We start from the raw sequence: 23174 nt of genomic DNA on the forward strand, positions 1-23174 counted from the left end.
ACACTCTCTGCATTATAGCTTGCACTAATAACTGTTTCACCATCAAGAATATACAGACCATTATTCAATATCCCAGACAATGCTGTTGCATTGTTCTTGTAATATCTCACTTTACCATCTCCACCTTCATGCTTGTAACCAAGCTTGTCAAGAGTACCAGTGGAGATAAGATTTCTTCTCAAATCAGGGACATACTTGACATTATTCAACACCCTAATAGAACCACCATGAGTGTTAATACGGATTGTGCCAATTCCCTGAGATTCCACTGAGTGATTATCACCAAGTAAGATAGTCGTTTTATCATTCTCATCAAAACTGCTGAACCAGTCTCTCCTAGCTGTCATGTGTGAAGTACACCCTGAATCTAGAATCCATAAATCTTTGACCAACTGATTATTCACACTTAGAGCTTCTGAAAATACTAACTTCTCTGTGATAACACCAGCTTCATTCTGACCTTGACCTTCATTCTCCATTTTCCTTTTCCTAGCATAGCAATCCTTTTTAAGATGCCCTTCCTTTTTACAGAACCAGCAGGTAGCTTTTGATTTTGAACTAGACCTGCTTCTGCTTCTCCCTTTAGATCCCTTCTTCTGACTTCTTTCAGCCGGTCTTCCTCTATCTGAGGTATATAGCACAGTAGAGGATGATCTTTCAGAACCTTTTTCTTCAGCTAGCTCTCTTTCCAAAGACTTAGCTGAGGACACAACATCTTGAAGAGCTAAAGTCTTGTTTCCATATTTCAATGTGTGCTTGAGTTGTCTGAAGCTAGCAGGTAGAGAATTCAACAACAAAATTGCTTGAACTTCTTCTGCGACTTGAATCTCCAAGCTACCTAACTCAGCAACAATCTTCAAGAAATCATCCACATTCTGATCAATCGTTTGAGACTCAGCCATCTTGAAAGAATAGAAATTCAATTGAACATAGATCCTATTTGGTAGAGAGGTTTCCATGTACAATTTATTCAACAAACTCCACATTTCAGCTGCAGTTTCACAGTGATTTATCTTTCTGAGTACCTTGTCACCGATATGATTGATGATGATGTTAAGAGCCTGCTGGTTCTTATCAATCTTGATCGGGTCAGGCACTTCTTTGGTTTGCGGTACATCGGAATCTGAGGGATCTCCTCCTGCTGGTTTCTTCAGCTCACTCTTGGATAGAGGCACAATCTTTGTTAAAGATGGGTCAAGGATGATGCTCTTCAGTCCGAGAACACCGAGCTGTGCCAGTATCCTGATCTTCCACAGCGAGAAATCTGAATCGCCATTGAACGTCTTTATCTCGAACTTTGTCGTCGTCGTTGCCATCGATCGATTCAAGAGCGGAACCTGGCTCTGATACCAATCTGTTAGAAATCGAGTATCAAGAACAACGATCTGAGATGAACTCTAACTCGAATCTATCTTTTGAATACGATCGCTTTGTGTTTGAGTTTGTGCAAGTAAAGAAACGAGAACAAAGAACACACGATTTGTTACCCAGTTCAGCGTGATCGATGTGATCACACCTACGTCTGGGGCCGAATCAATCCGGTAAATCCACTATCAAAATGAGTAAGAACCAGCTCGAACTTGAGCTTTACAACAATGGCGGATCTCTCTCACAAGTCTCTCTCTCTCTCGATACAACAGACTTGAAACAGAAAAATATGAATAAGTGATAAGAGATGAAACGATCCGTTTCAGAATATAACAAACTCTCCACTGCAGTTAGAGACTTTGCATTGCTTCTTCTTTATCCGGTTCAATCAACAATCTTTTAAACCGGAGATAACCGCCTGATCAATTCTTCTAAGCTTCAATCAAACCAACCAAAGCTAATAGGATTTGAATCAGACCTGAACCTTCAACAGTGAGGTCTTGAACTAAAGAAAAACTCGGCTTCTGCATGTAGCTTTAGGTATAGCTTCGCTTGTTTTTTTTGGTGTTCGTTTACTCTCACTCGTCTTGTAAGAAGAAAAAAGTCGTTGCAAACATAGTAGGAGTTCGTTTTTGTATATTTTTGTAATAAAAATGGATAGTATAAGTCAATAGTCCCAAACATAGTAGGAGTTCATTATATATTCTCTCAATCATATAACTTGGAGTATGTATTAAATGTTATCTTCGATACAAATAAATCACGTGAGATTCGAACCCGGATCCGAGATGAAGGCGTCCGTGTTTGGGAAACATCCAAGCTGCAGCAATTTTTGACTAAGTCCAACCGTCCACGTAATAACCACTTTAATATAATGTTGTTAAGTTTGCAAAGATTTGACATTGCTCAGGGGGATTTATTGAATCACAGATTTAGCTTTATTTCTAATGACTTTGGATTTGGTTAGACTATAGGTTCTTCTAAAGTTTATTATATGACTTTTTAATATTGTCTACGATTTATTAAAAATGTAATGTTTAGTTTTTGGAAGACTTTTGTGTATTTTGCGCGACATGCATGATATAAAAACAAATTACTATTATCAAAATGAACTTATAAAAATTGACTCAAATGTAAGTAAAATTTTTGTATGTACATTAATAATAATAAAATGTTTGAGTGTAAAAAAGCCATGCAAAAAAAAAAACAAAAAGAACAAAGAGTAATATATCTACGTATCAGGCCTTTTAACAAAAAAAGAAAAAAAAAATGTGCGTACACACTTTTCACAACATAAGTCAGAACCAAATTCTGTAAAAATGTGAACTGAAAATACTTTTCATGAAGTCATCAAATATAAAAGGTCAACTATAAAATTAAAAGTCAGCAAACATCTCGATCGTCCAAGAGACGACTTTTCCAAATTGTTAGGCCCTCTTGTACTTAAGTAAGAAGATGCAGTAGTAGTGGCTCGACCGCGTCCACATATTTCAATGGGAGTTGCGACTTTTCTTGTATGGCGCCTCACACGCTCTATATAGGCATAACACAACTATCTTCGTTTTAAGACTACTTCTTGGTTTTTCCATATTCTCTACACAAAATCAAAATGTTGACTCACACCATTTCTAAATCCAAATCTTTGGTAACCATTTTGTTAGTTCTACAAGCTTTCTATCACACATCAAAAGCACAAAACTGCGGTTGCTCGTCGGAGCTATGTTGTAGTCAGTTCGGATTTTGTGGTAACACTTCAGACTATTGCGGTGTAGGCTGTCAACAAGGGCCTTGCTTTGCTCCTCCTCCTGCAAATGGTGTCTCTGTGGCTGAGGTTGTTACGCCAGATTTCTTCAATGGAATCATTGGTCAAGCCGAGTCTAGTTGCGCCGGCATCGGATTTTACAGTAGGGGAGCTTTTCTTGAGGCCTTAGAATCCTATTCTCGTTTCGGTAGGGTTGGATCGACCGATGACTCTAGGCGCGAGATCGCATCGTTCTTTGCTCATGTCACGCATGAAACTGGACGTAAGTGATATATTATTTCTTCATTTTACTTTTTTTTTTTTCATTTTACGATGCGTACACATGCATGTTCTCTATTAACATACCAAACAGAAAAAATTATATGAAAAACATTAGAAGAACTTGTTTTTGTTTAAAATAATCATTAGACTAAATATATAACACGTTCAAGTAGATGTATATAAGCGATACTTTTCATCAATTATACACTTTTAATCGTCCGGTCCATATATAGCACAATCACTTATATAGTAGAAACTTGACTTGTAGTAACATTCGGCTTTTGTTTTAGATTTCTGCTACATAGAAGAGATAAACGGAGCCTCGAAGGATTATTGCGACGAGACAGCAACACAATATCCATGCAATCCTAACAAAGGCTATTATGGTCGCGGACCAATCCAACTCTCTTGGAATTTCAACTACGGGCCAGCCGGGACAGCAATTGGTTTTGACGGTCTCAATGCACCAGAAACAGTAGCCACGGATCCAGTCATATCCTTTAAGACCGCCTTGTGGTACTGGACCAATAGGGTTCAGCCCGTTCTCCCTCAAGGTTTTGGTGCAACGATCCGTGCCATTAACGGTGCTTTGGAATGTGATGGGGCCAACACAGCCACCGTTCAAGCTAGAGTTGGCTACTACACCGATTATTGTCGTCAACTTGGCGTCGATCCTGGAAACAATTTAACGTGCTAACAAAATATATCTAGTAATCTATATTTCTGTATACAAAAAAGTGAAAAAAAGACAAAGCTTTTAAGAATGTAACTCATTAATGTTTTGATGTTTTGTCCCATTAATGTTGAATATTAAAATCCACATTATTTTTAAAAAAAGATAAAAACAGAGAAAGTCTATACAGAATCCTATGAAGTCGTTTCATCGTTTTTGAGAAAGACAAGGGAAGGCTTTATTGTGATCAACACCATAGTAATGAAGAAAGCCTTTGAAGACATGACCACTAATGGTTACTGTCGCTTGATAACCAATCTCTGCTTGCTCGTTGTTGCTTATCGCTGTTACTCTCGTCCGTTTAAATACCGCCGGAGCTTCAATTTTTCCCGGTAATCCCTCTTTGAAGCTTCTCTCTGCAATTTCCCACACAAAAGACCACGACTTTAGACTAAAAATTGATTCTTTTTAATTCATTTTAATTCCAAATCTCATTACCTTGACGAGAAGAGGTTGTCTGAACGAGCGAGACATTAGTTGAACTCTGTTTGTCGATTTTGAGCTTCTTCTTCCTCTCAGAAGGAGAAGATGAAGAACGAATTGCAGAAGAAGGAACCCACGTGCTCTTCACGTGCGTAGCACAGTTGTATCCTCTGCTTTTACAACAAGTCCTACACCTTTCGAACAAACACTCTTTCTTTGCTCTGTTTCCACAGTCTCTGCACACTTTCTCTGCTTTGTTTTCTTCCACTGCCGCGAGGTTTACCGGCGACGGAGACGGACGTGCTATCTGCGGTGGTGGAGATAAGAGAATGATGTTTCGAAGACCTAGCATGTAGTCTGGAGTACTGACTCCGACAGCGACGGAGGAGGAGGAGTGATCAGGTGCGATTGAGGCGGCGGCGAAAGGTGTTGAAGATGGTGATGGGTGTGGTGGTGGTGGCCATGAGAGGGAGGAAGGTGGATTTGCCACTGTGGCAGTAATATAAAAGCGCGTGGAGACTATTGTAGTAGGTGGAGCTTAGCTATGGAGGAGTCTAGTGAGTAGTAGTAGTGAGAGACAGAGAAAGAAACAACATTAAGCTCACTACTAGAGCAATAATAAGATGAGTGAAAAAGAAAAGTTTTTTTTTTGACAGAGTTTTGTGGTCACATGTTCAATGGATTCAAAAGTCTGCAGAAAATGAAATTATTATCTCTTGGAGTGGGTGGTCCACTTCATTGGGAAAGCACCCGTCTAAAACGGCTTTTTTGCCACATTTTATAATCCCACGTTGTGGGTCTATGTTCTTAAGCTTTGATACTCAACTTTTAATTTGACTACAAACCTTTTGAACTGTTGATTACTTGATTACTTTCATTGTTGGAGATAGATTCGTTGACGTTGACGGCTCTGTTTGGTTTGGATGGATAGTTTGTAACATTCACAGTAGAACAGAGTATCACAAAAAAAAAGGATTATGCAACCGGTGGAATGTTTTTGTTTATTTATATTCTTCACTTGAAAATATTGCACACTCACGTCTAGTGTGTTATAGACTTACAGCATTCAACTCATATGCAATAAGAGTTTTCTAGCAGGGAAGTTGATCCTTGTAGATGTCCAAGACTGAAGTGCCTGCAGTTATTGGACACAATCTGAGAGAAAATGAATATGGTTGTGGCGGAATCAGATACTTATCGTGAACACACGGAGTCCAGCTATCATCTCCCCCAAGACCCATGTGTTTGTGGTCCAGATGCACCTGCACAATTCATCATCCAAATGACAAAGTCAAAAGTTAATCCAATGCAAACACAAACAAACAAACAACCAAGGCAACTGATCCTCTGGTGCTTGATTTGCCATTGCTATTCTTCAATCCAAAGAAAGCTGATCAAGAAAATGAGGAAAAGAAAAAGATTACTACCTCGATGTTTTTTCCTTTGATAAGATCCTCTTCATGCGTTGCACGATGAAGCTCACCGGTTGTATAGTAACTAGCATTCATCTGCATTGGGGAAGAACTACCATATGTTGAAACATAAATTCCTAGACCATCCTTGTTTTGGAATGTCACCCACCTAACATCTGTTCTACCTCCGGATTCTCCTGGAACAATATAAGGGACATGCATGTCTCCAACATTGTGTTCATATATTGCCACATGGGCTGCTGATTTTCGGTCTGGGTAACACTCATATGGACCTTTTCCATACCATTTCACACGGTCCAATGTTTTTTCAATGTGGAATTCTATACCAACACGTGGTAGCGGTGGAAGATCAGAGTTTGGTTCGACAATCCAATTGGTGATGATATCTCCGGAACCATATATCAGATATGTCACATTGACTTTGAATAAGGCTTCTGACTTTGAAGAGCCAGAAGCTGAAGAACCAAGGTAAATGAACTCTATCTCTACGGATTTATCAGTGATGCTCTTTACTGAACAGCTTTCAACAAGAAACTCCACATCATCCAACTGTGCTGCTTTCCACCTCGAAAAATAACTAGAGTCACCTCCACCTTTATCATTGTCTGTAGGTGCTCGCCAAAAGCATGGCAGTATAGCTTCGTTCATAAGGAGAACTCCTTGAATCTGTTACGTTAAGAACATAAACATGCTCATTTAAGCTGAAATAATTTCCACTAAAACACCAACCAAGAAAATTTCTTCAACATTGAATTTGATTTCTTGTTTTAGTTTTCCGTTTAGTACTTTTCTTCTTACCATTGCCTAGCTAGATAGATTTCTTATTCCTGTAGTAGTTCTTTCTTTGCGACAACTATGTCCATAACAAACTTTAGACCCTAACAGTATCATTTACTTAAGGAGCCTACATGCCTTGAGTATGTAAGACTTCTTCCCTATAACTCAATGCATTAAGAAATTGTTTAAGAGCTTCCCAGTCAAAAAATAAAACAGACAAAAACTTACCTTCCAACCTTCAATAGCTCCTTTTCGAACATTTATCATTAGCTCCCATGAATCTTGCTGGCTGATCTTAATGAAATCTCCAACAGTTTCACAAGCGATAATAGTGTCTGTCTTTTTTAACGCCTAAAGTAGGATATTACTTAGAGTTCTCAGGACTTCATATTTTTTTAGCGGAATGAAAAGAGGTCTTTCGAAAAGATATATAACTTGTAAAGTATGTCAGAAATACCTGTGGTATTATTTGTCTCTTTGCTGGTAAAGGAATCTGCGTTGAGGACACGAGATGACCAGTTTCAAGTGAACGAGTAGGACTTAAAAGCTTGGCAGTTATTGTCAGAAACAATTCTCCAGCATTTGAGTCATTCCAGAAAGAAAACCATGGACCTGACTTCCACTCCATATCAAAACTATTTTGTGGCTTTATCACAGGAATGGAGAGAGCCCCAGATCCAAGTTCAAGACCATCCCCATGAACTGTCCAGCTAAACTCCAATTCTTCTGTTGTGTGGAAAAAGTAAGTGTTTGCTACCTGCAAAAATAAAGTTTGAGCTACATAGATAGTACTTAACACCAATGCCAACTGGGGAGATGTATATTAAATTGTACCTTCATGGTGCCATCCGTCAACGAAACGTTGATTGGTTGATAACAATACTTAACCTCTTAAGCAGCACAGAAACATGATGCAAACAGAAGAAAGTCAGTGCCGTTCGAAAATATAGCATGGTCAAATATTTAGAAAAAGGGAATATATATAATACGATTCATATTTATATTCCTTATTCTACTTATTTCGGATAATCGGATTCCATTTCTTTACTAATTTCTTTAACTAGAGCTTTAGAGGGTATCAGTGCTCTTTTCAATCGAGAGAAAAGCTTTTAAGCTTTCTTGGCGTCTTTGTCAAGAGAAACCTTTCTAACGATTTTGATGATATAGCTCTGATTTGTTTTTATAAAATAAAGAAGAACTTTTGGTTTTCCTTAGTGACTCCTAACTCTACCAATTGGTCAGACCTAACGACATACAAGTGTGTGCCTAAAGATATGACTGCTACTCGAACAGAGAGAAGTTTGGACGCGTTAGAGGAATATCACAAAATTCTTTGTGAAAAGTTGGATGGTGTACAAGCTAGTTTAAAGGATGTTTCAGATGCAATTATGGGGCTGAAAACAATGGTTGCTGCAATTCAAGGGGACTCGATATCTGAGGTATCTCAAGAAAATTCTGCAGATTGTGTCCCTATAAACAACAAACAATGTACCATAAAGAAGTTAGACAAATATGATACCGAATGCAAGACTCAAGCAACAGAGATTTCCATGTTAGATACAAAGGGAGAAGCTGTCTTCTCGAAGCTCCAACCTTGATGAGGAAAGTTTCTGTGGAAAGTGGAAACGTTGGCCCAAAGTTGTTTGTGGAAACCAACAAAGTTAACTGATGTTCCGCCTTATTTTGATTTTGATGAGGATGATTTCATTGTTTTGGAAGGGCGTGCTTTGGAATGAACTCTGATTCCAGCCTTGAGGACAAGGCTGCTTTTCAAGCATTCAGCAATGATAAGTTGATAACTTATATATAGCTATTTATTTCTTTATTAGTTTCTTTACTAGAGTGCTTTGCTTTTAAAAATCTAATAAATAAGTATGAGATCTCGGTTGTGAGACTCATCCAAGCTAGAGAGAGCTTGGGTTTCAACAGAGGAAAATGCTTTTAAGCTTAATTATTGGCTTTCCCGATGGACATGATTGTAACGATTTAGGTTCTATAATCATTTGCTTCTAAGGATGGAAAAGCTTTTAGTTTTCTTCTGTAATTCTTAACTATATTAAGATCTTACCATGGAGTGCTGGATGAGGAGTTCGGTCAGGCCATATAAGCCCATTGAGACAGAAGTTCAAATCATTAGGTTGGTCACCAAAGTCTCCTCCATATGCCCAACGCTTAATGCCATCTGACCCCGGTTTCAGTAGCCCCTAAATGACAGAAACATACTAATATTCAATTACAGATTACCAAGAGAAGTGCATTTCAATTTTAATCCAAGTTTAATCCATGGATTTGGCTGCACATACATATCTACTGCGCTTATTATAAGGATTTTACCGAAGACCTACTTTATCTTTATGTTACAAGAGTAAGAAATTTCAGTTCATCAGTAATAGAAGAGATTAACAGGTCTAGTTAAATTGTTATGGGCATAACTATTGTATGAAGAATCAGCTTATACTAAAATTTAAGATATGAACCTGGTCAACCCAGTCCCATATGAAACCTCCTTGCAGGCCAAAGGTATTGTCAATTGCCTCCCAGTACTCGTCTATATTCCCGTTGCTGTTACCCATAGCATGTTGATACCTGCGAAGAAAATAGCTCAAGTAGACACGAAAGAAGCAAGAAATCTAAAAAATGATGTAATATCGTCACTATATATATGATGCCAGTGGAATTCAGGATAAAGTAATGGAAGCCTGAAGAAATTGATCAAACATACTCGCATAATATCAATGGCCGTGATTCATTTTGATCAAGTGCAATCTTGACGATGTCCCAAACTCGCATGTACATAGGGCAGATTATATCAGTAGAACTTGTTCTGGAACCACCACCTTCATAGTGTACCAACCGTGAGGGGTCCTTTTCCCTAATCCAACCTAATCCACAAGTTCAACAACAATAACTGTAAGATAAAATGGATAGAGGAGCTGGAAAATACAAGAATATGCAGGAAAATTCTCCATCAGATAAGCTCTTATCTGGCCAGATAATTTTCATATAAGCTCTTACTTCAGCTTTTGGCCAGATAAGAGCTTGTAGATTATTTTTTCATATATAAAATCACATATCTCTGCCTTTAAAATTGAAAAGTTAACTCAAGGAAAAGACATATATACTGAAAAAGATAATAATATTTGTCTCCTCCAAATCAAAGTAAAAATCATAGAAAGAAAGAAAAATTTCGAGAACAGAATTTGGAATCAACTGCTTACCTGCCATGGCAGAATGATTAGGCCCATAACCAGCCTCGTTTCCCAGTGACCAAGAAACTATACACGTATGGTTTTTGTCTCTCTCAACCATCCCAACTACTCTATCTAGCATAGCAGCTGCCCAGCTTGGCTCTTTCGCGGGGTGCTTCAGATGCCCCGAGAGATCAAAACCATGTGTCTCTATATTGGCTTCATCGATCATGTACATGCCGAACAAATCGCATAATTCATACCAGCGGGGATGTTGAGGATAATGACTGTTTCGCACCGCATTGATATTGTATTCTTTCATCATGATCAAATCCTGGGAACAGTAAAAGGGGTAAATCAAAATCTCAGTTGAGTACACAAGTTAAATAATGGTTACCTGAGTAAACCATGGAAGGGAAGCTGGACAAGAGGAAAAACCATGTTACCTTGACCATGCAGGACTCTATATTCGTTTTCCCAACACGTGGATGGTGCTCATGCCTGTTTACACCTTTTATTACGACTGGGTGCCCATTAACAAGAAGCTGTTTGAAGGCCTTTGATACTTGTCGAATGCCAACAATACTTGATTCAGAATCAAGTATTTTCCCAGATGTATCTTTTAGGGTTAAAACGAGAATGTAAACATTTGGCTGCACACAAATATAAATTATATGGGAAAAATGTGAGTTAGTAGTAAATTATAACGAACGTTCATCCAAGCACAATACTTCACAGAAACATATCATTTCAAGTTTCTCATAACATCTTTGAAAATATCATTTCAGTGTTCCATGCTAACAATATAAAAGTACTTGACTAAGATCTGGAACGGCAATCCTACACATTTTTTGGGAAAGAGCCCGTCGATATTTTACATAACAGCCGCAGCAGATATAGTCAATACTAACCTTATACATATATTCAAGGTTTCTCTATATATTATCTGAGACTAATTTATTACTCTTTTGTAGTAGAAGACTACTACATGTCTGAGAAGCAAAGCTAACATTGTGGTAGCTAAAGCAAGTACTAATAACGCTAGATAACAAGCTGCTTACTTGTTCAGCTGACCAGAGATTTGGAGAATCCAGTTTTCCCTCAAGCAAATAACCATGAAATCCAAGAACTGGGCTTGGAGAAGGATTAAGCGTCAAATTAGCCACCTTGGGAGAGAGTTCAGAACTAAATCCTTCAGAGTTGTACCAATTTTTAGTACTAAATACGGCAGCCTCTATGATGAAGTTAGAAAGAACAAGATCCTTTGAGGACTCCTGCATATTGTCTATCTTCACTTCAACCTGTAAAATTACAAACAATGAAACTTAAAAATAAAAAAGTGCACACATTACTTAATTACTATATAAAAAAAAGCAAGTAGATACACATCAAGGCAAGATACAAGTGAAAACCGGAAAATTATTTGGAGGCACATGAATAAGTGGATTCTATCATGGAAACAACTTCTGTACGATTATACTACCTGGATGTCTGCGTATGAAAAGTCATCTGCCAATTTTGACTTGAAAAAGTAGTCAGCAATGAAGACCTACATAAAAAGTTAACTAATTATGCATCAGTGGCCATATTTAATGGAGAAAATGAATGAATTTGACATATATTCTGGTTAACAAAACTAGAGGAAAAACCTTGGGCTTTGCTAACAATAGCACATCTCGATGAATACCAGACAACCACCAATGATCTTGGTCTTCGAGGTATGAACCATCACTCCATCTAAAGACTTGAACAGCAAGAACATTTTGTTTCCCCGAGTCCCATGGATAGCAATATTCAGATATTTCAAATTCAGCTGGTAACCTGCTGTCTTGACTGATTTAAGAGAAAAGGGGAAATAGTTTGGTATGGTATTACTTCAGAACAATACTGCCAAACAGAAAATAGGTGCTAGAACATAAATGAAGTTAAAATAAGACTAGTCTTTGTACCCTATGATTTGACAAGAACCCTCTAACTACAGTTAACATTCTAAGTTAAATGTTTTCTAACCAAAGCAAAGTATTTACATAGCACAAAACACTATGCATCCTTATTTCTTATGTTTCAGGTTAAATTTGGCAACTTATAAGAAAATAAAAATGGATAGGAAGTGACATATTCAATTTCCAGCATAATGTCAATTCTTATATAGAGGGCATTGCTACATTTCCTTGACTAGGCAGTTTAGACTTAAGTTGAACCCAGAAGAAAGACTGCCTCTATATCCTTTTACATATCTAATGAAGAGGACACAACAAGATCGATTAAAAAGAGTTTAGTTCTCTTAGGGTATATGTCACACCTGTACCCAATAGGGTTGCCATTTATCCAAGCGAAGAATGCGGAGTCTACAGCTTCAAAGTGAAGAAGTATTCTTCTGTCTGAAAGACATAACTTTTATTCAGAAAAGCAAGTGACAATAAAAAGCAAAGATCATACAAAAGAATCATCCAGGGAGAGTTGTTCGCATTTTCACTTATACCTAACATGTGAAGATGCAAATAATATTTATGGTCATTTGCATTGCATGCTGAATTTAGCAGCTTGCTGGAAGTTCGAAAACTACTAACTTTTGAAGTATAATTTACTAGTCTATCTAGCGGGAAGAAGGTTGGAGAAGGCATGAAATGCAAGAGGCATGCTTAGGAAACAAACTACGGTCCAGTGCAGTATATCTTAAGAAGAAAACAATACTGTGAACCATTTAACAGTACTGTAGGCGTTTTCAATAAAAAAAATGTATTTATGTACATTAGATCTGAAAAGCAAGAAAATTTATGGAACATACCCTTCCATTCTTTGGGAATCTGGAAGTAGGTTCTGTAGCAACCAGTAGGATTATCCTCAGGAACATGAGGAGGATCATTCGGGAAAGGGTACACCACATTTGTATAGATAGGCCGATCAAATCCATGACATTGCCAATTGGAAGGAACTGTAGAACGAAGGAAGTGATTCAAAATTTGCAAGACACCAGAAGATTATATCAACAGAACCAACTCTCACGTTTCTGTTATACAAGTGAGACTTCCAAGTTGAAACACAAGTTACAGAAAAGTAAGCAGTATATTATTGGCGGAAAAAAACTCTCAGATTGCAGAATTATAACACCCTTAACCATCTTAAGATCTAGTTTTAGACACGACTAATATAACCCACTATCAAACCTTCAATATTATTCTAAACATTACAAGAATACATGACAAGCTACTACTATAATTGGTCGATCTCAGGAATATTGGCTTTTCAAGAAAATCTACAGAATATGAAAACTGTATAGAAAGGATCAGCAACTGACCGGGTAAAGCGTCCCAGTCTGAATCAGGAAATGCAGCATCATAAAAATTTTCTGGAACATTTGCAGGTTTAGGAGCCAAGAAAAACTTCCAGTAACCAGATAAAGACTTAACAAAGGGCAGCCCATCGACCCAAAAAGCAGCGCTGTCAAGAGCAGCTTGAACAGCATCATCGTTCCAAACAGCAGTTTTTGACACGGCGAGATCCACGTTATTCCGCTGATACCAGTACCTCAAAGAACCTATACAATTATATAAAAATTGAATGCCCTTTTATAGTTCTCCCCTGAGTTACTACTTCAAACCACACTCAAAATGGACATGTGTGAGAGATGAAATTGCAGCTACAGAGCATCTAAGGACCCAAGCTTCAGCAATCATGAGCAAAGATAAGAAAGGTAGAGCACGGAATTGGTGCTACCAGAAGAATTTCAAATGAAAAAGGATCACTCTTTACAACCTATTGTTCCAATTTGGTCATTTAGTAATTGAAACGACAAAAGTTCTCCGTGAGAATTATCAGAAGAAAGCAAGAGTTTTGAGGGATTGTTGGGTAATCGAATTACCTTCGACGGATTCATGGCAACGCAAGGTGACATGAGGATCTCTCTTACGCCACTTGAAAAGGGTCTGATCCTCCCAAGCTCTATAACCATTTTCAGAAGGAAGAATCATTCGGGTCGCCAGCGAAACCATGCTTACTTATTTACTAGCTGTGAATTTCCTGAATGGAGTAGAAGGAATGATTTCTCGGGCGGGCAAGACAGGATCAAGGTTGATCCATTTGGTGAGTCGTTTGTCGGATTGAACAAGGGAAGAGAAACACAAACACTGGGAATATCCATCCCCTACTACTTCACAAAACGACAAATGTACACGTGGCGTCATGTTCGCATGATCACTAAAGTAGTAGTCAGGGATTTATTTCATTAATGTAGAATGTTGTTTAAATCTTCATATCATGTCTCCATTGCTCTTCTTCAGATATCCATTTACGTTACCTAATGAGACGATCATTCATTATTTAACTTGTCGAGTCTGATAATCTCTACTCAATAGTATCATTAGAATACTTGGTATGATTGAAATCGGTTATTGATGATTGGTTTATTTTATGTTCTTTGCTTGATAAATCATATACAGACGAGGATAGGACGACCAAAGCTTCTTAATTACTTGATGGTTTGAAAAAAAAATATTAATTACTTGATGTTATTTAAAGCAATTGGAGACGATGTAATAGGATGTGTACAGTTATTAGCTATAGAGATAGAAAAACAAGTTAAAAATTTCAAAAGAAGAAACGAAAAAGTCTTTTGTTTTGTCGAGTGGAAGCTCTATCTTCTTCTTTTTTTATCCCGGAAGTCTGGGTGTATCCACGTCGTCACCTGTAAAGCAAATGGAAAAAAAATTAAAACTGAATAAACTCCTTCTGCACGGCTCCGAAACAGCACACGAGAGGCGGATCGTCGTAAGGAAACTCGATCCCGATCGTCGTAATCCTCTAACTCCGGATTCAATTCAGGACCAGTCTCGATAGTACCCTTCTCGATGTCATGTTTCTCAATCACTGTCGAGGATTGCTTCTTCTTCCTTCCTTTGCGACTAGGTTTAGCTGCGGTTTCCGCTGCTGCTCCGATTGTGATTCCGCCATTAATTGAAGCTCTCGGAGAGAGGAATTGCCTTGATTTTGGTGAATTTCGAGCTACTACAATCTCTCTACGATCTAGCGAAGAATCAAAATGGTGAAGGTGAGGAAAAAGAAGAAGTGAAGCCATTGGGAGGGTTTTTTACTTCGATGTCAGGGTTTATCCAAATCTTCCTCTTTTGAATCATATCGGGTCCTGACCCGACTTCTATTCTAATCGGGTCAACCCATGAAAACCCGGTTCCGGTTAGGCGGTTATCTTCCTTTTTTTTTTCTTACGGGCTTACGGCTGAAGAATCAGTTTAGATTTTAGAAGGAGAAACAAATAAAACCCTCCACAAAGATCTCACCGACGATTTGATTTCGCTCGTTCTCAGGCCGTCCTCACCGCCGGAACAATTTTTATAAGGTAATCTCGCACTCGATTCAGCTCCAGGATTTCTAGTTTTATTGTTCTTCACTGAGTTGCTTAGATTTGGAGTTCTCGTTTCCGTGTGGGAATAGATCGATCGGTTTGGCTGCTTCTTCTATTAGCAGCTTTGGATCTTCAATTACTGTCTCGATCTTGGTTTATAATTCCTGCGTAATTTGTTACACCAGTATGCTGTAAAGTGATTTCTTCTGCTTATATATATATGCCTTATTGACATTGTTCTGCGTTAATTTGGATTTCTATTCTCTGTTTTCTACCACAAGCTTAGCTTAATCTGTAGACATTGTCTCTATTAATGGGGTCGTCTTGTTTGATACCTAGCAACTATAGACTGTTTCTTCGCTTGTGATGGAACTTTGTTATCTTACTGCTGAGCTTAGGATTCGTGATTTTTTTTTTTTTAAACTCTCATGATGCTGTGATTTTCTGATTGACTGAAGTTTACTGCTCTGAATCAACTTGGTAAGAAAATCTCATCTAGTGATCAGTATTCAGTGGTTCATTTAGCTTGGTGTTTTTCTTGAGCTGCTTTTGACCCTTGAAAAACTTCTGTTACGTGATTTTTTTAATCCTGAGAAGAGTCTATACATTATGCCTAGGTTAAAGCCTTTTTGAAATGCTAGCTCAATGACTGTCCTGCCATTATATAAGATTATAGATATTATTGCAAGGCCGGAACAAGTCTAATTCTTTATAAACACCAAACAATGACAAAACTCTGGTGGCTCCTTATGTGTTAGCATCAAGATTTTTGCACTGCTATTTTCATGTTTCTCTTCAATAGACAGCTTTCTATCCCATAAACCTAATAAGACAACTTTGTTCCAGTCTCTTTCCCCTTATTCTAATCATTTGAACTCTTTTGCATCACAGAGAACACTTTTCGAAACCGATCAGAAAGAATGGGGGATCAGTAGCTTGACAATACCAATACCCGCCAGTGGAAGCTTCTCTCATGTAAACTATTGTTGTATTCACAGGGTTCCCACTTCTCTGCGTGAGATAAACCACGAAGTATATACCCCTAGCGTGGTTCTGATCGGTCCTCTCCATCACGCTTTGAAAACTGACTCTTCCAACGCCTCCAGGTACGTGAAATACATCAGTACGGAGAAGATCAAGGTTGGTTACCTAGATGAATTCTCATCTTTGCTTCAAAAACAGGGACATGACATTAAAAAACCATTAATGTCATGTCCCTGTTTTTGAAGCAAAGATGAGAATTCATCTAGGTAACCAATCTTGATCTTCTCCGTACTGACGTATTCCACGTATCTGGAGGCGTTAGAAGAGTCAGTTTTCAAAGCGTGATGGAGAGGACCGATCAGAACCACGCTAGGGGTATATGCTTCGTGGTTTATCTCACGCAGAGAAGTGGGAACCATGTGAATACAACAATAATTTATATGAGATGGAAGCTTCCACTGGCGGGTATTGTCAAGCTGCTGACATTTAACTGATCTGGTGAGGAGCGTATATGTATTCTCACTCGGTATAAAAGACGATGAACCAGTCATTAAAGAAGACATCAAAAGCATGCCTTGAGCAGATCTGTTATGGAGCGGGGGAGTAAAGTTTCAGGCAGTACAAGAAAGTATGTCCATCAAAGTGAGATTTGAAAACAACATCTTGATGATTCCCATCCTATGTGTGGATGATCAATTTGAGGTGACTTTTCGAAACTTGGTTGCACTAGAGCAGTGCTCTTACGCTCATGAGCCTTACGTGTATAGCTATTTAGCGTTTATTGACTTTCTCACTGACAAAGACACTAATTTGCTGGCTGAAAGAGGTAACCTTCTTTATAAATTAGATTGTTCTTGTATGCGGCTAATTGTGTATGGCATGTATTGAATTTTGGTGTTCTTTTTTGTTTTGTAAGGTATTATCACCAATTGGGTTGGGAAGACAAGTTTGGTGGCAGACACGGTGAACAAGTTACGACGCAGCGTCTATGTGGATTCAGCTTCATGGTATTCAGGCATTGCTAATCGATTGAATGCTTACCACAAGAACCACTACAACAAAACTTGTGCTATTTTGAAACGTAATTACTTTGGTAATTTGTGGACCGGGACAGCCACGGTTGCAGCAATTCTTCTATTGATTTTAACAGCCGCTCAGACGTGGTTCTCATATTACAAAATGAAACAGTCGAATGATGATGGCCAAGTCCAACCCAAACATGGCTAGCTACAATGCGAGGACTAGTATCAAGTACAGCGAGCTTAGGCACATGGATCTGTGATTTGGCTAGTACCTAGTCCTAGTTTCTATTTCCATCCTTAGAAACTTCATTCGTATGTGTAACAGTGGGAGATTGGTTTTTGCCCTTTTGCTCTTCATTCTGCTTTTGTCATTTTCCATCCCATGTAACTTGTTTGTATTTCTCTGATACTGGAGTTTGGTTTTGTTTCTTTGTGTTGCGTTTGTTTAAACTATGTTTATTTGGTTTCAGTTTTTGTCTCTTTCTTTTGCCCTTCATTCTCTTTATTAACTTTATCATTCTCTTTATTTGGTTTCAGTTTCCATAAAAAAAAGAAGTGTACATGGCACTCCTCTTAATAAACTCAAAGTTTAAGTTTTGGTATCAGTGTTTCGTGTTTGCATGTGTCAAGCTTCTTATCATATATATAGATAATAATGCACTAGTGTGAAGTAATGCCAAAACAACTTAGTACATTATTACATATCTACGTGATAGGTGAGTCGATTATAATGTTTCACACCTGTGCAATTGAATTCCTCACCACTTTGCTTCAACAACACAAAAGACCCTATTCATATACATAAGGACTTTAGAACAGTAAATTTCTGCGTTAACAAATAGAATTTTGTTCAACTCGGGTTTAATAGAAATATTCTAGGGCTTGCCACGATCCTTATGGGCACTCCTAGAATATTGATATACAATTGTAAACTTTGAAGCCACAAAAATAAGGGTGAGTGTGGTTTCATTCTCTTAGATCTACAGGGGTGTTAGAAGAGAGTAGGCTTTGATTTGATCTTTAGTCGGGTTCAATCCTATTGAGAGAGATAGGTTAACTAAGAGCAGAGACAAAATTGTATCCTTGTAAAAGAGAAATTTTGTTTATAAGATCAAATAGAAAAGCGTTGTTTTGGCGCGTTCCAAAAAAAAATTAGTGTGTTATGTGTCTATGTACTTTAACGCATTGATCTTCAGATATCATTTTACAATATTACCTAATTGAGAGATCTAAGACGATCATTTATTATTAAACTTGTGGTGTGATAATCTCTACTCAATAGTATCATTAGAATACTTGGTATGATTGAAATGGGGTAGAAAGATATGTAGAAAGATCCGACAAGTGGGAAAATCGAATGAGACCTTATGTTGCTTGGATGCCGAGGAATGAATGGATACAACAACAAAGGGAGAAGCTTTTCACTTATTTGTGCCAATTAATTAATTATGGTTTCCTAATCATTTTTGTCAATAATTAGACCAAAAAGGAAACAATATCGTAAAAGAGTAAATTTAACTTTTTTTTGTTCCTTTAGTAATCATCCATCTTTATATTATTTTGATACAGATGCATCCAGATTTTTACTATATGGAAAAAGAACTATTCCACTTCTATTTTTTACTTATTAATTGCAGCCAAAAAAAAAAAACCCAAACTGTTATTTTAAAGGATACTGTATTAATAATCGAGCCATATTATTATACGTCAAATACTTTCGATCTTTGAATGTATTTTAAATACTATTAGTAAATAAAATTCAATTTGATAAAAACTAGAATGAAGTCTTTTACACCGTTTAGATCAATTTAGTCACATACAATCTCAAAATCTCAACATCGACAGTTTTTATTGACAATCTTTTGTTTTGCTGTACTTGTTCATGCTTGATAGATATTTCTCACCTGGTTCAATATCTCATCAGCCGTAAACATTCATAATTTTTTCAAATTTTTTATTAATTGAATTGATAAGAGGATTACACCTAGCCATGTCATCATTATGCATTTTACAAAGAAAAACTTATAAAGCTAAACTTTTGGAAACTTTTTTCATCAAAGAGATCCGACCCCTCACATACATTGATTTAAGAAATATATAAAGGCACAGTAGTATATTAAACAAACACATGGAATATAAAAACTTACTTAGAGAGATCAGAATCAAATTTCAAAATATAAAAAAGGACATCTCGATCCTTGATCATAGTTAATAATAATCTCCAGACCTATAGAAAAACGTCTAGATACACTCACAAATTGTGAGTTACAATATATAATCTCGGTGCTTTGACTACCAAAGCAAAATTTGCTCGGCCATGTCAGATTCAACCGCCATCATCCTTAAACAAACCAAAGGAGGCTGGAACGCTGCCATTTTCATCATCGGTACGTATCAAATTCTCTCAAGTTTTCTTGCAATTTTCGACCGTTCACTTGAAACTTCATAGTTTATAATATTTGCAGTCGTGGAGATGACAGAGAGATTTGCGTTCTACGGTCTTGCAAGCAACCTAATAACGTTTCTAACAAACGAGCTTGGCCAGTCCACGGCCACCGCGGCCAAGCAGATCAACACATGGATCGGTGTTTCTTGCATGTTCCCCATCCTCGGGGGTTTTCTAGCCGACTCAATCCTAGGCCGCTTCAAAACCGTTCTCTTGTCTTCTTTCATCTATCTTTTGGTCTGATCCCATACCATAAACCCATTATCACATTTTCAAGATGTCGAAACAAAGACTAATGTGAACATATGATCAAAAAATTTCCAGGGAATTGTAATGTTGCCATTGTCAGTGACAGTTGTGGCTCGGCGGATGAGAGAAAAAGTGTTCTTTATGGCATTGTATGTGATGGCGGTTGGGGAGGGAGGACACAAGCCATGCGTTATGACCTTTGCTGCTGACCAGTTCGGAGAGGCTAACGCAGAGGAGAAGGCAGCAAAAACATCATTCTTCAATTATTGGTACTTGGCCATCGTCCTTAGTTCTTCCATAGCTGTTCTTGCCCTCATCTTCATTCAGGTTTATTTTATTTCATTTCTCTTTTAATTTGTTTTCTACTTTTCTTATTGTCAGTAAATTTTTATTTTGCTGACTCACTCAATTATAAATATCTCAAATCAAAATAAAGGTACGTACTGACGTACATATATAGAGAGAGATCGATGGTTTCCTAAATAATGTACGTAGTACAACTTTGATAAAAGTATACCAAAACAGATTTGGTATAGTTACATATATATATACGTTAACTTTTGTTTCATATAAATATTTCAAAATTGGTTGGCGTAATTATAACTAACATGGTTAGCAGGAATACGGGAACATAAGACCATCATTATTGGGGGGATCTTAGATAAGATCTTTTCTTTGCAAAAACCGGGGGATCTTAGAGGCTAAGATCCCCCAATAATGATGTCCTTATATAATGATAATTATCTAGCTAACTTCATTGAAGAGAGGATATGCAAACTCTAAAATCATATTAATTATTTGTTTTATCATTTTTATTAATATGAACAGGAACGAGTGAGTTGGTCAATAGGGTTCAGCATAATAGCAGGAAGTGTAGGAATAGGTATAACGATATTTCTTATCGGAATTCCAAAATACCGTAAGCAAGTTCCGGTGGGAAGCCCTCTCACGAGGATAGCTCAGGTCATCGTCGCCGCTCTTAAAAAATGGAGATTGAGCTCAACACGCCACCCCTATGGCCTCTGCCACGATGAGGAGGATCACAAGTCGGAGTCAACAAATGCCACTAAAATAGTATATCTTCTTGCAAGAACCAGTCAATTCAGGTACTTACGTTACTTTAGTTTCTATTTATAAACATTTATATATCACGTTAATTCAAATTTCAAAGAGAGTTTTTAATTAAAAATTCGATTTCTCCAAAGTGGTCCAACATGCTGGTTTTGTGGGCACATATCATATGCATCTTAATGTTAGAATATTGGAAACTGCCTCGTTGCAAGGCTTCTATCAACTAAAATATTTATGTGTGGAGGACGTACTGCTTTGTAGATTTCCCACTGATCAAATCTCTTTTCTTGACTTTTACGAATTCTTTTATGTCCAAATTTGTGAAGATATATATTAAGAAATAATAACATCTTAATTAAAACTATATAATCATTCTATAACACTGGATTGTGTTAAAAGTTAGGATTTCATACTTTCATACTATATATTTGAATGATTAATGATTCTTATATAATACATATATATATATATATATATATATCATTATTGAATTACTCTTATTATCGTCTACATTTTTTTTTCTTATATCATTGTTGTCAACATTTATTACACACACATATTTATAGATTCAATTCTAAATTCTGATAAAATAATACAAATAAAAATTACTAAGCTGCAATGATATTGTAAACCTGAAAAAAAAAAAAAAAAAAAAAAAGAAGAAGAGAGATGATGATTCGGAGCAATCCCTGTATTCCTCTCTTTGAAGGTGCATGGGATCACGTGAAGATGCTTCTTTTAGTAGCTGTATTAACTTAACATAGGGAAAAAATAATAATGGAATCAACTCTACATTAAACAAGCTTTTTATCATTCAAGAAACTACTACTGAATGAAATCGTACAATGCCACGTTCATAAGTAGCTGGATAATGCATAATTAACTGTTCTTTATTTAGAATTTTTCTAGAACAAAAGAAATATAACATTTTTCAACACGTTCATACTTTGTAATTAAGTGTTAATTTGTTTTGAAAGGTGATAAAAACAGAGGTGAAGGGATAAGAAATCATTTAAGTACTGCATCTATTAGACAGTGACTTTTAAAAATGTGTTTAATGATTCTCACAACTAATTATATCAAATATTAACAATGCAGATTTCTTGATAAAGCTACAATTATTGATGAGATTGATCACGCAACTTCAAACAAAGTTAGAGATCCATGGAGGTTATGTCCCGTGAACCAAGTGGAAGAAGTAAAGCTAGTATTGAGGCTGATACCAATTTGGATAAGCTTGATAATGTTCTGTGCCACACTCACTCAGCTCAACACCTTCTTCTTGAAGCAAGGAAGCATGATGAACAGAACCATTGGAGATCACTTCACTATTCCTCCTGCTGCTTTCCAAAGCATTGTTGGTGTCACCATCCTCATCCTCATTCCTCTTTACGACCGAGTCTTTGTCCCTATGCTCCGTAAGATCACCAATCACCATTCTGGAATCACATCTCTCCAGAGAATCGGCGTTGGCTTATTTGTCGCTACTTTTAACATGGTAACGTGAATTCTCTCTCTCTCTACGTATATATTGTTGTTACTGTCACATTATCAACATCTTTGGGTTTGAATGGTATATAATGACCAAAGAGTTTTTGGACTTGTGTTTTATAACAGATGATATGTGGGCTTGTGGAGGCTAAGAGACTTAAAGTTGCAAGAGATCATGGATTAATTGACTCTCCAAAAGAAGTTGTTCCAATGAGTAGCTTGTGGTTACTTCCCCAATACATGCTAGTTGGTATTGGAGACGTATTCACTATTGTTGGTATGCAAGAGCTTTTCTATGATCAAATGCCTGAAACTATGAGAAGTATCGGTGCAGCGATATTTATTAGCGTTGTTGGAGTTGGGAGTTTTGTTAGTACCGGGATGATATCAACCGTCCAAACAATCAGCAAAAGACACGGTGAACAATGGCTCGTCAACAACCTTAACAGAGCACATCTTGATTACTTTTATTGGGTGATCGCATTGTTAAATGCTTTGAGCCTCTGCTTTTATCTGTTTATAGCTAACCGTTTTGTCTACAAGAAACTGCAAAAGCAAGACAAAGGTGATGATGATGAAGGCCAAGAAGTTTGATCAAAGATGCTTT

At 37.2% G+C, this 23174-nt stretch overlaps 5 protein-coding genes across 5 annotated transcripts; 3 read left to right on the forward strand and 2 right to left on the reverse strand.

Moving 5' to 3' along the window:
* Positions 1-2952: 2952 nt before the first annotated feature.
* On the forward strand, positions 2953-4216 carry LOC17884927 (endochitinase EP3). The gene is made up of 2 exons (XM_006291602.2): positions 2953-3392; positions 3682-4216. The coding sequence occupies exons 1-2, from the start codon at positions 2978-2980 to the stop codon at positions 4086-4088; spliced, it is 822 nt and encodes a 273-aa protein (XP_006291664.1). The 5' UTR covers positions 2953-2977; the 3' UTR covers positions 4089-4216.
* LOC17887355 (protein SHI RELATED SEQUENCE 6) lies at positions 4165-5293 on the reverse strand. The gene is made up of 2 exons (XM_006291851.2): positions 4563-5293; positions 4165-4480 (listed from the first exon to the last, which is right to left on the reverse strand). Exons 1-2 carry the CDS (start codon positions 4897-4899, stop codon positions 4272-4274), a joined length of 546 nt encoding a protein of 181 aa, XP_006291913.1. The 5' UTR covers positions 4900-5293; the 3' UTR covers positions 4165-4271.
* Positions 5294-5506: 213 nt separating this feature from the next.
* LOC17887132 (beta-galactosidase) lies at positions 5507-14053 on the reverse strand. The gene is made up of 17 exons (XM_006293040.2): positions 13808-14053; positions 13244-13483; positions 12734-12880; positions 12248-12326; positions 11595-11778; positions 11429-11494; positions 11007-11246; positions 10392-10598; positions 9976-10279; positions 9480-9639; positions 9235-9343; positions 8826-8961; positions 7592-7647; positions 7215-7514; positions 6986-7108; positions 5975-6646; positions 5507-5809 (listed from the first exon to the last, which is right to left on the reverse strand). The coding sequence occupies exons 1-17, from the start codon at positions 13935-13937 to the stop codon at positions 5639-5641; spliced, it is 3324 nt and encodes a 1107-aa protein (XP_006293102.1). The 5' UTR covers positions 13938-14053; the 3' UTR covers positions 5507-5638.
* A 2504-nt stretch (positions 14054-16557) lies between these two features.
* On the forward strand, positions 16558-17790 carry LOC17885815. The gene is made up of 2 exons (XM_006292256.2): positions 16558-17114; positions 17205-17790. Exons 1-2 carry the CDS (start codon positions 16919-16921, stop codon positions 17513-17515), a joined length of 507 nt encoding a protein of 168 aa, XP_006292318.1. The 5' UTR covers positions 16558-16918; the 3' UTR covers positions 17516-17790.
* A 1837-nt stretch (positions 17791-19627) lies between these two features.
* LOC17885282 (protein NRT1/ PTR FAMILY 5.4) lies at positions 19628-23167 on the forward strand. Its single transcript, XM_006292445.2, has 6 exons — positions 19628-19697; positions 19776-19993; positions 20081-20332; positions 20834-21111; positions 22175-22574; positions 22694-23167. The coding sequence occupies exons 1-6, from the start codon at positions 19628-19630 to the stop codon at positions 23159-23161; spliced, it is 1686 nt and encodes a 561-aa protein (XP_006292507.2). The 3' UTR covers positions 23162-23167.
* The last annotated feature ends 7 nt before the right edge of the window (positions 23168-23174 follow it).

This window comes from Capsella rubella, unplaced genomic scaffold (genome assembly GCF_000375325.1).
Source record: "Capsella rubella cultivar Monte Gargano unplaced genomic scaffold, Caprub1_0 scaffold_5, whole genome shotgun sequence".
Classification (NCBI taxonomy): domain Eukaryota; kingdom Viridiplantae; phylum Streptophyta; class Magnoliopsida; order Brassicales; family Brassicaceae; genus Capsella; species Capsella rubella.